The 16,005-nt window shown below is 45.5% G+C and overlaps 1 protein-coding gene across 5 annotated transcripts in view; it reads right to left on the bottom strand.

Moving 5' to 3' along the window:
* Mapkap1 (MAPK associated protein 1) overlaps window positions 1-16,005 on the bottom strand; it is a 203,429-nt gene that overhangs the window by 32,886 nt on the left and 154,538 nt on the right. For all 5 annotated transcript variants that reach the window (XM_028785078.1, XM_028785077.1, XM_028785079.1 and 2 more), the window contains one exon: window positions 7,825-7,965. In XM_028785078.1, the coding sequence (XP_028640911.1) occupies window positions 7,825-7,965 (141 nt within the window). The remainder of the gene's footprint in view (window positions 1-7,824; window positions 7,966-16,005) is intronic.

A 16,005-nucleotide genomic window follows, 5' to 3' on the forward strand; every position in this document is an offset into this window, starting at 1 on the left:
ACAGGAATTTTCCCAAGGGAGGCTCTGGGAGAGGCGTTGGAGAAGATACCATTAGACAAATCCTGACATCTGCAGTCATCAGAATCTTCCCTCAATAAGCCACTGTATTAGCGCTAGTGCACAGGATTTCCCAGAGGCCACCTTCAGTTCTGTCCTGTTACCATGAGTATTAAACTCACTAGATTTTTGTCTATTTCAATCAGGGGGTCAATTACTGAGCTGCAGAATTGTCAATGCTGCATCCAATGACCATACAGATGTGGAGTCACATGTGGGTATGTTCCCTTGTATCACTGTAGTGACCTGGCACCAGGCCAGGAATATGGAGGACCCGTTAACTCCTGAGCATATGAATTCTTCACAGGTACTTGGCTAAAAACTACACAAAAGAACTGTCTTGTTCACACAGCCACCTAGAACTACGCATACCACACAGGCAGGAGGAGGAACAGAGCCCTGGCTGCAGCTGTCTGCTCTCATTGGCTGGCCTTGTGGTGCATCGTCAATGCCTCTATTGCAAAGTTAACAACACTGGAGTCAGGTTTTCTTTGAGTTTTTGCTTGTGGTTATCAACTAGAAGATGAAGCAAGAGCTGTGCTGACCAGCAGATCTTTTTGGTGACGTGGGAAGGGACTACGATGACAGACAACAAGGCCAAGGAGGCAAGTTAGCAAGACTGGCTGGGGCACCACGTGACCTCTCGGTCTGAGACTGTTGAGAAAATCTGATGTGAGGCAGGGTTCTTTGAATTCTGTGAGGTTGAACTTCCCAAATACAGCAATTATGATACAAGACCTCGGTCCTTTCCCCACTGAGGAGGGATGATTCTGAACCAGAACATACAGTGCCAGGCAAGGACAGAGACACATGGTCAGGACTGTAACTCTGCTGCATAATGAATGCAAGCATCATGGCGGTATCTTTGTCCTCTGCCTTGTTTCTTGTCTTAATTTCTGGGAAGCCTTTTTTGCCTAGTGCCACAAAAATACTTACTGATATCATATTATAAGCTTCTAGATCACAGCTGGCACTCAGCATCTGACCCTCACCCCATTTCAGAACAGGATCTCTGTGTAGCCCTGGCTGTCCTAGAACTCACTCTGTAGACCAGGCTAGCTTTGAACACAGAGATCTACCTGCCTCTGCCTCCAGTACTGGTACTAAAGGTGCGTACCACCATAATTTCAGTGTCTACAAGCCTACTTGCCCTACCAGCCCTGGCATAAGGACCCTCCCCACAGAAGGTTAAGTTAATGGAAACAGTCTCAACTTGGTATTAGCACAGTCAAGCTTCATACTTCAACGCATCTGAACTTTCAGGCTCACGGGGAGGAGAAGCAGACATGATGAAACATTCTCGAATGCTTCAGAGAAACAGCCCCAGATAGGATGAGGTCTAGGTGGAGGGCGGAGGTGTGGAGGATGGCCCATAGACAGGGAGGAGCAGAGGGAAGGATGTTCACTGCTGGAAACAATGCCTTCCTCTGTGCAAGCCGGGTTGAGAATGTCTGTGGCATCTCTGGCATTACAGCTGGGGTCTGGCACGAGGCTTCAGTCCCCATCCCCTAGAAACCCCACTATATCTTGATGAACGAATGGGAGGGAAAGCAAGTTAGTTAGTAGTTATTAAATAATAGCTATGTGCCTCTTACACACTGTATTATCTCATTAAATCCTTCAGGCCTCAGTTTCCTCAGTCAGGTACTGGGGTTACAGTGTTGATGTACCAATAGATCAAATAAGGTAGCAAACATTGTCTGTATGCTGTGAACAGTTAGTGAACTTAAGTACTACAGCACAGGGCGAGTTACCTAAACACCAGTTTCCTCAGACATGCCATTGGTATGTCAGATAACAGTTCTGTGGTTTCAGTTATTAGTGCACAGAGTCTGGTTACTCAAGTGCCAGGTACATACTACACAATGACTAAATGATAGCAGCTGCTAACTTTTTCATAGTTCACTGCAAATAATCAATATTATTGCAGTGTTAAAGCTAGAACTGAGGGGCTCATGCACAAGTAAGTGTTCCTCTGTGAGCTGCACTCCTAGTCTCTTGTTCTGTGTGTGTACACATGTGTGTACACATTCGTGCAAGTGCATGCACATATGCATATGTATGTGTGTGAGGAGAGGCTGGCAGTCAATGCAAGATACCTTCCTCAACCACTTTCCACCTTATGGTCTTACTGAACCTGGAGCTTATCCAGGCAGCTTGACTGGAACAGCAAACTCCAGGCATCCTTCTGTCTCTGCCTCCCCAGTACTGTGATTCTATCTATGTACCACTGTGGTCTGGCTTTTACATGGGTGCTAGATATTGAATTTAGGTTCTCGTGTTTGTGGGCAAGTGGTATACAAACTGAGCTAACTCCCAGTTCCTCTTGATAATAGCTTAAATAATTAGGTCTTTGTCATGGCTTTATTAACAGGATACACTACTGTTTCATAGCCAGAGATTGGTAGAAAACTCGTTTACATTTGAGTCTTACAGAGTAAAGCTTGAGTGTTTCTTATCCTCTGACTTTCTTAGAAGTAAATGGCAGATGGTAACTAGAGTGTGGGCCCCTTCTGCACCATCAGACAGACAGCTGCAGCCGCAGGGCAGAGCCCAGGTTCCCACCTTCTGTTGTGTGAGCCTGAATATCATGGATGTGTATGGATGGTGGCTCTCTGTGGGGTAAGTGGGAATGCTGGACAAATGCTGCAGAGAGGCGCTCACCGCAGGGCCATAGAAAATCTCTGATGTGAATGACACAGGATGGATGGGCGGAGAGAACTCTCCATCAGTGTCAGCAACGATCCAAAGCACCTGGCTAGTCAGGTGAAATAAAATAAATGATTTACCGATCTCAGAATGTGGCTGCTCACTTGAATACTCACGGAAAGAGTACTGCTTGATGCCCTAAACTTTGGGTTGAACTAAGGCAAAGAATTCCTGGACTGCTGTGTGCAAGTGTGTATTGTGAGTTGTGTGTGTGTGTGGGGGGGTTGTCATGTGCTTTGTAAGGAGGGAGTGTCTGAGGGTAGACACCTGACTTGACCTACTTGGGAACTTACTCATTACACGACATGATACTCAAGGGCAGTTACAAAGTTCCTTAGGAATAACCACTAAGCTCTCTGCTTTTGGTGTAAAGCTTGAGCCCAGCAGATAAGCCCATTCCGATGAGACTGTCCACCAAAGGGCACCACGTATGCCCTGACAAGTATCCTGGAACCGGGATCTCCCCAGTGTCACTTCAGAGAACTACTTCTCTGGGTTGAGACACCAGAAACACTCTCTTTATCTTTTTCTATCTCACTGGTTTCCATGTGGCTACAAGTGAGGCTCGGAGAAGCATTTGCAAATCTGGGCAACCCAGTTTAACACTTGCAAGATGGAGACTAGTAGGGATGACAAAAGGCACCAAAGATGACATCCCAGAGCTAAGTTAAGCCACCACTTAGAACCAGCTTCTGTGGCCAGACATTTGCACACAACCATACAAGGAGAGTATTACAATAACATTTGTTTTATAATTTGTAATGACTAAGGCAGAAGAGACAGGGATGTGTCCAGGGTGCCACCACAGTACAAAAGGAAGGTACAACTTAAACCTAGTCCTGACACCAGACTCTGAGGCCCTGTTTCTGGGGATGAATCTGCAGGTCAGAATCAGGTGGGTACAAGTTTTCCTTTTGCCTTTGGGAAAGAGTAGGAGACACACCTGGGATCTGTGGTCATTCCAGGCTCTGCTTCTCAGTCAGAGACTGAGTGGTAGGCCTGTGGAATACCCTGTTTTAGATCCTGATCCTGACAGCAGTTAAGTTACCTGTAGGATTTCCTAGAAAGAAGCCTGAAGTGGAAACTTAAGGGTTTTTTGGAAAGTCAGTTGGATGGTGTTTTGCTGGGGCAAACATGTAAAGGTATGCTTTGTTAGAGTGGATACAGGTGTGAAAGACTAAGGCGGACTCCTGAAGGAACGTTTCACTGAAGCAGACACAGGAGAGAGGATGTTCTGCTAAAGCAAGCATGTGAAAGGACACGTGATGAAGGATTCTTTGCTAACGATATGCATGTATTGTTCTGCCTTACACTGCGTAGTTAAGCTGCATTTGTTGGAACTCACAGAGAGAAACTCAACAAGAAACTTCTGGTGGTGTGCTGCTGTTTGTGGCTGATTCCAAGGACTTGGGCTGATCGGCAGAGTGACATCAGCCGAGACAGATGCATGTGCTGAGGCAAGACCCACGGACACGTGATGTCTGGAGGGTATAAACAGGACTCAACGGACAGTGATGGAGGCTGAGCTGGGCTTGCTTATAGAGCTAAGCTGTGCAACACTTGTGGGTCTCAAGTCTTCCCTGATCTTTGCTTCCCTGAGAGGCACAGCCGAGAACTTCTTCTGGTATCCCTCAAGGTCCCTCCTGCTGACTCCTGCCAAGGCCAAGGCCTGCCTGTCTCTGCTAAGTAGTGCCACCACTGCTGATTCTTGTTTGCTATCCCAACTCTATTGAACTGGACTGTTGATGTACCCGAGGCATTTGCGAGTGGATTGAGCTGCTGCTGCTAACCTGTGAACTGAATTCTGCTGATTTCCAGACAATACAGATGATTCTTCAAAGAACCTTTCAAAACAGGTCCACTTCCCCGTATCCTTTCTTTCCCCCTACCTCTGGTGGGTGGGGGCTAAAAGGGAGGTTAAAGCATTTAAGAACCATAATTGAAAACAGGTTTTTTTTAAAAAGTAAAGTTTCAGAAGCCATCAGAAAAAAGCAGTCCCTGAGGCTGAGGAGGACAGCTCATTTGGTAGTGTCTTCTGTGCAAGAATGAGCTGAACTTCCCAGAAGCCATGTGGAAAGTCCAGGTACGGCAGTGTACAGCTATATTCCTGGTGCTGGGGAGGTGAAGACAAGAGGATTTCTGAACTGCTGAATAGCAGAGCCAAGTTGGCAAACTCTGGGTTCAGCAAGAAGGAAAGGAGCAGCTGAGGATGAGGTGGGTCAGGTGTGGCCATCAGAGCCAGCATGTCAGATTCAATACAGTACCAAGATGCTTACCCTGAGCACCTGAAGTTCAAGTGCCACTCAGACCCAGTGACGATGTCTGTCTGTGCTTCCAAAGGCACTGGTGGTGACTTCTTACAGCCCCCAGCTCTTCCTATAGTCCCTGGTGCTGACTGACAAGTGGGTGATCCCCTCATTCATTGCTGAGAACTTTGTCATGTGACAGACATGGGAAACAGACCTCTCAAATGCCTCACACTGGCTTGCCACCTCAAAATAATCTCAGGGCATTCAGACAGTCACCATGTGTGAAGGCCAGAAGAGGATGTAGGATCCTCTGCACTAGAATTTGCAGATGGCTGGGAGCCATCACATGGGTGCTGGAAACTGAACCCAGGTCCACTGGAAAAGCAATAAACTCTTGACCACTAGCCTTTTTTCCAGCCTGAGGAAAAAAAAATTGTATAGTCTGAACACAACAATTCAGAACATGTGACAATAATAGTCTGCCCAGTTGTGAACCAAGGTGTTCCTGTGAGGCTGGTAGGAGGTGGTGTGACAGCATGTGATCACTGTAGAGTACAGATGCTGGGTATTCCTAACCAAGGCTGCAGTGACATCAGGAGATCCAACATGGCAAACCCCTCAGAGTCAGTACACACTAGCTTTTGAATCAAGTTTTAAGGGTATTCTCAGTAACCTTTTACTCTCATCAGATCTTCTGAAATTCCCACACTCAGTTATGTGAACCCATGTGCATCAAGGACTATGGTTTAAGAAGCTGAGCTCTAGAAAAATGTAGCTCCCTGCAAAACCAAACAAGTTCCTGTGTGGTGCATTTGGGAGAAGGCTGTCTTTGTTTGGTTTCCATTGCTGTGAAGAGACACCATGACCATGGCAACTCATATAAAGGAAAACATTTAATCAGGGCTGGCTTATGGTTCAGAAGTTTACTCCATTATCATCAGGGCAGGAAGCACTGAGGTGTGCTGGCAGACATGATGCTGGAGAGGCTGCTGAGAGTTGTTCATCTGGATCTGCAGGCAGCAGGAAGAGAGTGACACTAGGCCTGGCTTGGACATCTGAAACCTCAAAGCCCTCCTCAGTGACACACCTACTCCAACAAGGCCACATCTCCTAATAATGCCACACCCTATGGGCCTGGCGGGTGTGTGTGGGGGTCATTTTCATTCAAAGTACCACAGAGGTCAATCTTCTTTTGGAGGGTTGTGATACTGAACGGAGGATCCTGGGTAGGCTGAGCAAATGTGCTTACCTGAGCTCACACCAGCCCGAGACACCGCCTTCTTTCTGAGCAGTGTATGCATTTCATCTCTACATGAGGTACCTGAGACAAACATCACTAGTGAAGACAGTACTCAAAGTTTTATGTTCTTAACTTTGCCTTTGAGAGGGTCTTACTATGTAACTCTGGCTGAATTCCTGGACAGGCCAGAACTGAGGCTCAGAGAGACAGTTTTAAGTCAGTTGAAGTTCAGTTGCCCATCTCTTAAAGGAAGCTGAATGAACAGTCAGCATATGGCAAGCTCCTGTCAATAAAACTGGGAAGGGACCTGGGGAGATGACTCTGTCAGTAAAGTGCTTGTGATAGCAGGCTGAGGACTTGAGTTAGGATTCCCAGAACTCAAGTAAAAAGGTAGTACTGAGGTGTCAGAGGCGGGAGGACCCCAGGGGCTTGCTGCTGGGCCAGTCTAGCCAAATTGGTAAGCTCCAACACTGGTCAAAGACCCTGTCTTAGAAGATAACGTGGAGATCAGCTGAAGGAAGACGCCTGAGGCTGACCTCTGGCCACCACAGGCTCACATACCAGTACAAATGCACAGCTGGTAAAGAATACTGGAAGAGCTTTTTGAGGCTCAGGACATATTAGCTAGGTTCAGATTAATGCCGATATCAGAGATTTTATTATGAGAAACATAAACTTAGCAATTTTAGAATTAGACTAAATCTTTATCCCCTGATTCAACAGCAAACAAGGCCTTATGGGGGAGAGCTATGACAGGCAGGGTAAGAACTCAGCTTCCTTACTGTGTAAGCCTGGTGCTCTCTTAGCTTCTCCCCTCCCCATGAGGAGGGATCTTTGTTAGCGTGCGGAGGATGTGAGCTGGTCAGACCTGGTTCCAGACACTGTCACCACCAGCTTGAGTGGACTAAGTTGGGGATGAGGCTATCTCTGTCCCTCTTCACCCACTCTGTCAAGTGAGATGGCAAAGCCTGCCACCTTCTAGGTAGTAAAGAGCGCAAGAGAAGCAACTAGCACAGTGATTCAGACACAGTGGACACCTCAACAACACAGTCATGATGATGATGTCTTAATATCATGTTGACTACTATGATGATTTTTCTATTCCTGTTAGGTTTAAGTAAAAGCGGAAATGTAGTGTTTAACCCGAGCAAATCAAGCCCTAACATTAGCTGAAAGTAAGTACTAGATTTTCTAGTGAGACTCAGATATAACCTGTAAGATCATTAAGAAGCTTTGTAAACAAGAAAGCTATAAGGTTGGGGAGTAAGGATAGGTGTACAGCAGTATCCCTAGGAGTGCTGAGGACATCCCCAGGACAAGAGGAGCCATGGAACTTCTCAACAATCTATCTGTTTGAGGACAGTCTCAAGTGAGTTCTCTGTCTAATCTGCTTCATAGAGAAGACAATACAGAACCCTTGGGTGGGAAAAGGATGTATTGTACATTTCATTGTTTAACATTTCCTCAGAAAACAAGTTCTCTGTAGTCCTGCAGGCCCCGTGAGGGCTGCGTGCCACGCCTTTGCGGGCTGCGTGCCACACCTTTGCCTGGATCCCTTCGTGCACTCACCTAACTGCACATCAGTTGTGAACCGCAGTCTGTGGAGCATGCTGACTTTGAATGACTTGTAATGGTGGCTGCTAAGCATATCCTGCACTGTAGCGATGTCAATTTGTGAATCCTCCTCGAAAACTCCGTCTGCCCTTGAACCTGGGGAGGAAAAGAACAGTTTAACACATAAAGATACATGAGGCTTGGCAAATGGTGTCTGCTTAAAATGCTTTGGGATAAATTAAAATAATACGGGCTATTTAATTTGGAGGGGAAAAGGCTGAGCGATGACTTAATAATGCCATTCCAGTAAACAGAGAATGCTATCGTATTAATCATCCAACAGTTAATTCCACAAACACTGCCTATGCCAGGACGGGCCGTTGGCTGGGCAGTGGGGAGACAGGCGTGAGCAGGGACCAAGAGTGTGCTGGTCATGAAAGTCGTCGAAGCTCCTTGAAGAGCCCCGACCCTTCCAAATCCCTACCCTGTTTGCTCAGAAGCTCCCTGCCCTGTGCTCCACAGCGTCCCCTGCCTCAGGCAGAAGCCTTGGGACTGCCGAGCTGCCTCTGTGACCTGGCCACTCACTCACTCACTCACTCACTCACTCACACAGTTACTCATTCATGCACTTACACACTCACTCCTTCACACACTCACACTCATTCACACACTAATACATTCACTCAACTCACTCATTCATTAATGTACTCACAAACTCACATACTCATTCACTCATTCATACACTCACTCACACACTCACTCACTCACACATTTACTTACTCATTCACTCACACACTAGCTCATTCACACACTCACTCATTCACTCACTCATTCACTCACATACTCATTCACACACTAATACATTCACTCACACACTCATTCACTCACTCATTCACTCACATACTCATTCACACACTAATACATTCACTCACACACTCATTCACTTATTCATACACTCACACATTCACTCACTCCTTTACTCACACACTCACTCATTCACACACACACTCATTCATACATTCACATATCCACTCACACTCATTCATTCACTTACACTTATTCATACACTCACACATTCACTCATTCATTCACTCACACACTCATTTACACACTCACATATTCACTCTCATTCATACACTTACAGACTCATTCACTTACACTTATTCATACACTCACACATTCACTCATTCATTCACTCACACACTCATTTACACACTCACACATTCACTCACATTCATTCACACACTCACTCCCACACTCACATACTCATTCATCTCCTCATACACTCACCCACTCGCTCACATACACTGTGTAACATGATGTAGGTGACAATCAGGAAGACTGGTGCTCTACAACTCTCCCAGGCCTCTTGAACGAAGCCCTTCCTACAGCCAGCAGCTAAGGCAGGGCAGCTTATGAACTGGCTGAACAGTTTTCCCATCTCTTGTCAGTCCTCACAACACTTTCTCTCACATTCTCCCAAACTCTTACACCAGGCAAAGGCAAACATGATCCAGTCCCCACAGTCTGGGAGTACACTTCTCAGGTGCAATTGCTAGGTCTTGTTCATGGCCCAGACTACTCCTTCAGCTCTACCCAGAACAGCCAAAATCTTCCTCTTTCCCAGGCTATCTCAGACTTCACCTCTTCAATAAAATCTGTTTTGGTTGCTCTGGCACACATGTATAGTAGCTGGTATATACTGGACCCAGAGCTGGGCAGACCTAGTTCAACTCCCACCTCTGCCTTTAATTTCCTGTGATCTTAGACGAGTAACTACCTTTGTGAACTAACCCTTGATATTCCCAGAACATAAAAATTCATGTAAAGAATCTATCTAATGCATAAAATGATTAACAAGTAGTAGCCAGGGGGGCTGATACTCAGCCTTGTCTGAGCCTTGTTTAATGGTTGCCCTGTCATAATGTGGAAGTTTCACGAAGGTAAATCAAGTTTCTTATTCATCTTTATGCATTCTCCTGAGAATTGCATACACAGCTGGTGTGCTCACACTAAACTTGCTAAATAGATATTGGCCAGTCTGCTACCCAGGCCAGCCATGATGTCAAGTACTTTATTTGTGTCAAGCCTCATGACAACATGGAGGGTCCTGGAATTTCCCATCTTAAAGTGATGAGAAGCTAAGTCATACCCTAAGGCCACACACACCAGTTACAGGCAAACCACAGGGAACTTCAGGAATTCCTTCAGATGGAGTTGCTGGGAGAGAAAGCACTAGCTTTGGGTATCACAGTATAAACTGCTGTTCCACGGCCTGACAACTTCACGTTTTTCTTTGCCTATAGGCTGACCTTTTAAAGAAGTCAGTTTCCTTTTCTTTTACACTGGACTCAGTTATTAGGAGCTGTATATTCTGCTCCTAAACACTATGGCTCTTCACATGGACGATACAGGACCTGTGACAAGGCTGTCCTGTTGGGAAGGATGTGATACAGCTTGGAGATAGTCCTGTCTCAGAGCATATTACACATGCTCAGAGCACCCTGTTTCCTGTCTCACTCCCTACTAGTCTCCTTCCTATCCCTTCTCAAAAGTCTGCTCAAGTGAGGCTCCAGGAAGGGGGTTTTCCCTGACTCTAAGCTCCCAAATCTAGTACCGCTCCTGACACTGCATCCCTATCTTCTGCTGAACAGTGACCAGTCAGTCACTATCTGTCCCTGCCTCTAGACTGTAAGCCACAGGAGGGTAGTCGGTGATGGCTGTGCTCACCCCTGTAGTTAGTCCTAGCCACTGTGCAGAGAAAGCAGGAACCCAGTGTAAGTGCAGGGTGAGCACCAGGGCTATGTTCAGAGAGGCCGTGACTTAACCAGCATCCTACTGCAGGGCAAACTGACTGACATGCCATCTCTGCAAGAGCCATCTGTTGACTGGTTTCATTCTTTGAAGCACTGGTGATTTAGGACAGATGATGGTCTTCAATGTTTCCTGGGTAACACGACATCAGAACAAGGGCTGGGGGAAAGTTTAACACAGCCACTTTCTCCAAACTACATTTTAACAGAAACATAACTGCCAAATGCATTTATTTCTATCATAGGACATTTTGTACACACAATTATGAAGAAAGCAGTCCTGATTTCCTAAATACCAAAGTCCACCTTTGCCATCCTTGCTGAGAAGGACTCATTAGACAGAGCTGAATTAGACAGAGTTTAGCTCTGAATTCCAAAGCTTCTGAAACGTTAACTAATTGGTCTTTCCTAAACATTGCAGGTATTTGATTTGGAAAGAGTAATAGCTCATTACGCTAAGATGCCAATTACTAAAACAAAACAACAAAACCCCACACTTAAGATTTTTACATTTTATGTTGGATTAAAACCAATTTAAAAATTACTATAATGTGGCATACAATTTTTTTTACTGAGCAATTTCAATGCCAGCTGCTAATAAAGCATCTTAGCTGTAAATGATAATTCGGATGCTTTTAGATAAAGTGGTGCATAAATACAGCTAGAAATTGATTTAGCCTCTTGCAGAAGCTGCTAAAGAATGACACACTCTGTTTAATACACCAGCTAATGTGTCCTAAAAGCTCAAACAAGTGCCAGTTTTCATGGCTAACTTTACTGTGGGAGATTAATGAAAACTTTATATTTTGCTGAAATGTTAATAATGGGCAGATGAAGCAATAGGACTTCAGTCAAGGTCTAAAGCTATAGACTAACCAGCAAAGCTTGTCAATTTCCTTCTATTAATTTTGTCCAAGACTTTCACAGCTGGAGCTGGTTCAACACTAATGCTTCGCACACTGACCTTCTGCTCTCTGCCGGGGAAAATCCACACATCACATAGAGGGTTTCAGTTTCCTGATGCTTGAGTGAGTTCTCAGCCTTGCCCTGCTGAATCTTAAGATCGGGAAGGCAGAGCATCAAGGGATGCCCTCCAGTGCTGGCTGCTCAGTCCCACATCCCTTCCAAGCAGGCCACCTACTGAACTGGACAGCAGCTCCAAAGTTCACTGCCAGTTTTCAAGTGGGCCCAGAGAGCCACTGAGTGCAGGGCTTATCTGTGCGTGCATGTGTCTCGCCCTCTTGTCAGGAGTGCAGAATGTGAGAAGGTACTGGCAGAAAAGGATTTTGATCCTCGGGAACTCATGACCAAACTATAGAACATAAAGCTGCAGGACAAACCGACGAGCCCAATGAATGGCGTCTGCAATAGGCACCCCATCTCATGACAGATATCTGAGGCAGAGCATTGAATTAGTAGTATGTTTGAGGACCAGAAAAATGCAATGGATTGGTCTGTAAACCTATGTCTGTACCCTGGAGAAGGGAGAACCCAAACATGCACGCAAGACACTTGGTATTGTACCATTTGCATATGGAAATCACTATCGTACTATCAACTTCACATTTCAACCCTATTTCTGCTCAAGATGACATTTTATCTTCTCAAAGTGAAAAGAAGAATCAGAATGTCTTAAAAACAAACACACAGATCCCCTCCCCAAACCATTAATTTAATCGAGATATAACCCTTTGGTATTTTGTTAAATTAGCAATTAAAAAGGTCACAAGCAATTAAATAAGACAAAAGCCACACTGTGCTCATCTACATTAAAGCTGAACTGGATCTTCTCATGAATGACAAGATAAATTGTAATGGTGCCTTCAAAGACTTCACAGTGTACTCTGTCAAAGTCGTGAGTGGTAATGTCTCTATGTGCTGTGCATTACCATAATGTATTGTGTCAAAACGCTTGCTCGGGTTGCAGGAACTCAAGGCTGAATGTGATAGATCACATTCTGGGGGCAGGGCTTAGCGTTGATTGGAGCACCAGAGCACAAATGGACTAACGAGAAGGCTCTGAGAGGGTTCGACTCAGAAGGGCCTGGGGACAACAGAGAACCTTAGAGGAAGCCATCTAATTCTCTGGAGTAAAACCAGGAGGGCCACGAACTTGGTGTTAGGGGAAGAGAGGCCAAACAGGCGGGAGTGGGAAACACAAAGGGAAGACGAGGAGTTATTAGGGGGCCAAGTGCAGCTCTGCAGTAAAGAAGAAAGTCAGTGCTGGGAGACTGGCCACAGGTGTAAACGGAGATGTAGACTAACATCTGGGTTTAGAAACTGGGACAGGATCGTCTGGTTCTGGAGTCCCTGTGTTCCTTTTTTTGACCCTCACTCTGGATTTGGAATGACTAGGACAGGACCGTCTGGCTCTGGAGTCCCTGTGTTCCTTTGCTGTGTTTCATTTGCCTTCTCTTCTCCTGGTACTAAAAGTAGTTCCTACACTCACGCACCCCATGCCCACCCCTGTGACCCCAGGACAAGAGAATGTGGACTAGAATAGTGAATTCAAAAACAGCGATTCACAAGTGTAGGCCTGAGCCAGTGGTGGGCACATCTACCTCCAAGCTCCCTTCAGGGCCCTACGGTCCTATACTGTTTCACGGTAACAGTAAAACATCTTTTGCCTTTTACGCTCATTCCTTACAAGGGCACAGTACAATAAAGAGCTCTTATTCCACGTTGCAATTAACCTTTAGGAAGCTATCACTTGAATTTTTATATAAATGAAAATTAATACCAACAATTATCTGAAAAGGGTACAGAAACTCCTCTGTTTCAACAATGTATCTGTGTTAGGACAAATTGTCTTCCTATACTACAACCCAAACAATGTGGTGCAACAAACCGAGTACAGAAGCAGATATGAAGATCTAAGATATCCTGTTAACCAGACAAGAATGTGCAAGAGTGCGCAACAGGGCTGGGCCACGGTTCAGGTGGCAGACTGTCTAGCGTGTGCAAGGCCCTGGGCACAGCAAGACAGCTCAGCACACACACACCAGGCACGGACTAGGAAGGCTATGCTCGGTACAAAAAGACTCCAAGGTCAGCCTGGCTACCAGACAGCCTGCCTCAGAGCAGGGGAGTAACACAGAGCTACTTTTTGCATTAACATTTCAAAAAAAAATCTAGTATTGTTTCTTTCACAAAAGCGTTTATGCTCACAGATATACTGTTTTTAATGATTTAATAAACACAGCTTCTTTTCTATATTTTAGGTATAGATAATAAATAACTTTTGTAGTCTTCAATACATTTTTATTAGTCAGGCGGTGCATACATCTGCAATGTTGGTGATTTAGTCTCCAGCCCCAAAAAGGGAAATGATTTGTTTTGTCATTGTGTATTGTTTTGATTCGGGAATTTTTGTTTCCTGTTTTATTTATTTATTTATTTATTTATTTATTTATTGACAAGGTGTGTCTATGTATCTTAGGCTGGCCTGGAACTCTCAATCCTCCTGCTTCAGCACCTATTTGGTGCTGGCTGGTAATTGAACCTGAGGTCCTAACTGAGTAAGCATCTGATCCGAGCTTAGCCCCAGCTACCTCAGTAACTTTCAAGCATGTAAAGGGGTTGTAACACAAGCAGTACGAGAACTGCTGACCTGGTGAGTGGGTAGTAGGCCTTTCCTGTCCTTGGTGCCTAGACACAGAAGTGGACTCAGACCTGTGTGCTTGTGCTGCACCCTGACAACCAACTCAGCTAAAAGCTTCTATATACATTCCAGGAGTAAGTTTGCTCTCAGCAGAGAATCGAGGCTAACTACAATTCCCCATTTCAAAAAGTCTTTCATACAGGTGATTTTATAGGCACCAAGGGAAACATTTAGAGACACATGGCTTTAAAAAAAAAAAAAAGTAGGTACTAGTCATTAAGTCAAAGCTCAGATGGGCTCAGATGTTTGCTATTAGCAGGTTTCTGTATCCATAGAGCAAGTAACACAGGACTTTCAAGTTCACCCTTTGGCTCAGTGGGTCTCAGACTGAGCCTAAAAGGCCTAGTCTAGTGCAAGTTAAAGCAACTTCAGTCTCCTGCAACAAGCCTAGAACCTAACCAGAAGGTAAGCGTCCTCTCGCATACCTTTGCCTTTCAATTTCCTATGACAAACCCCGATGACCTGTTTCCTCCAACCCAAAATAAACAGCACCAGGCAGATGCTGGGCTACGCAGAGAATAAGCAGGCAGGGTTCTCAGATGACGAGAAAGGGTAGGAATTCTGAGCAAACAATGAGCTGTGCAGAAGGGTGAGTGAGTGTTCAGAAGAGTAAAGGCTTGCCTTTGGCTGGAGAAGAGAGGGAGGAGAGCGGGGGAGCACGGAGAGGAGTCTAAAGGTAGACAGTCTGGCACACAGAAAAACATGGCTGTGCAAGGAACTAACTGGGAAAGAGAAAACAAGCCTTGGTCCCCTCAACTGTACCCCAAAGTCTTGTAATCCCTTCCACTCCCCAACCACTCATGCTTTACCCTAGTCGGACTCTGCTCAGGTTGTACCATGTAGCCAGGGCATCCTTTCTTCTTCAAAATGTCTATGCTTCCAAGTCTAGTTCAATAGAACCTTCCTTGTTTCTCAAAACCTGCAGTGATCAGGGGAAGGCTCTCACTGTGGGTCTTTCAGACAAACATCCGTGGGCTCCTTGTGCTCAGGCATTCCTGCAGGCTGGCCATTTCCACACTATGTACTACACTGCATGGCACTCAGTAAATATTCAACAAAAGCTGCCAGTAGGCCCATGCAACCATATACTTTGAGAAGTTTTGTAGTTAGAAGAATTAAGGCTTAGACCTCACCCCGTGAGTTCACCTGGGTCTACGGAACTCTCCAGGCCATCCAGACCCTTCAACAGAGGGGTGCACAGAGGACAGGGATCTAGCCCGGCAGTTACTCAGTGTGTGTACATACATATGGTAGTAGATGCTATATGTTCAGCACTATGGACACGTGATCTCCTTTCATTTCCCTAAGTCCTTTTAGGTCAGATGATATCCTCCTCCAACAGGTGAGAAAAATGAGGCTCAATGTGTCTTCAGGTTCTATGGTCCTGCATCTGTGAAAGCTGAGCCAGAAACTGAATGGCCTGTGTAACCACTGCATGACTTCCTGTGGGTAAAGGCTTTTCTTCAATGGGCTGGAGCTGGACAACTCCACAGGCCATAACTGTATTGAGGAAACAGATTATGAACATGCCTGCCCCGTTGGAACAAAGGAAACAGGAGCAAGACTTAAATGTCTCTCTTCCAGGCAGACTCAATGCTGGACGCCTGAGTGAGTCATGGAGAAAACTCTTCCTTAGCGCTCTGCATCCATCACTTTTTTCCAGAAGCCGTTTAAGTCCCCAAAGTCCCATAAGCCCAAAGCTTCCCCTCTATTAAACACTTC

This window comes from Grammomys surdaster, unplaced genomic scaffold (assembly GCF_004785775.1).
Source record: "Grammomys surdaster isolate TR1022 unplaced genomic scaffold, NIH_TR_1.0 125098, whole genome shotgun sequence".
In the NCBI taxonomy this organism is placed as follows: domain Eukaryota; kingdom Metazoa; phylum Chordata; class Mammalia; order Rodentia; family Muridae; genus Grammomys; species Grammomys surdaster.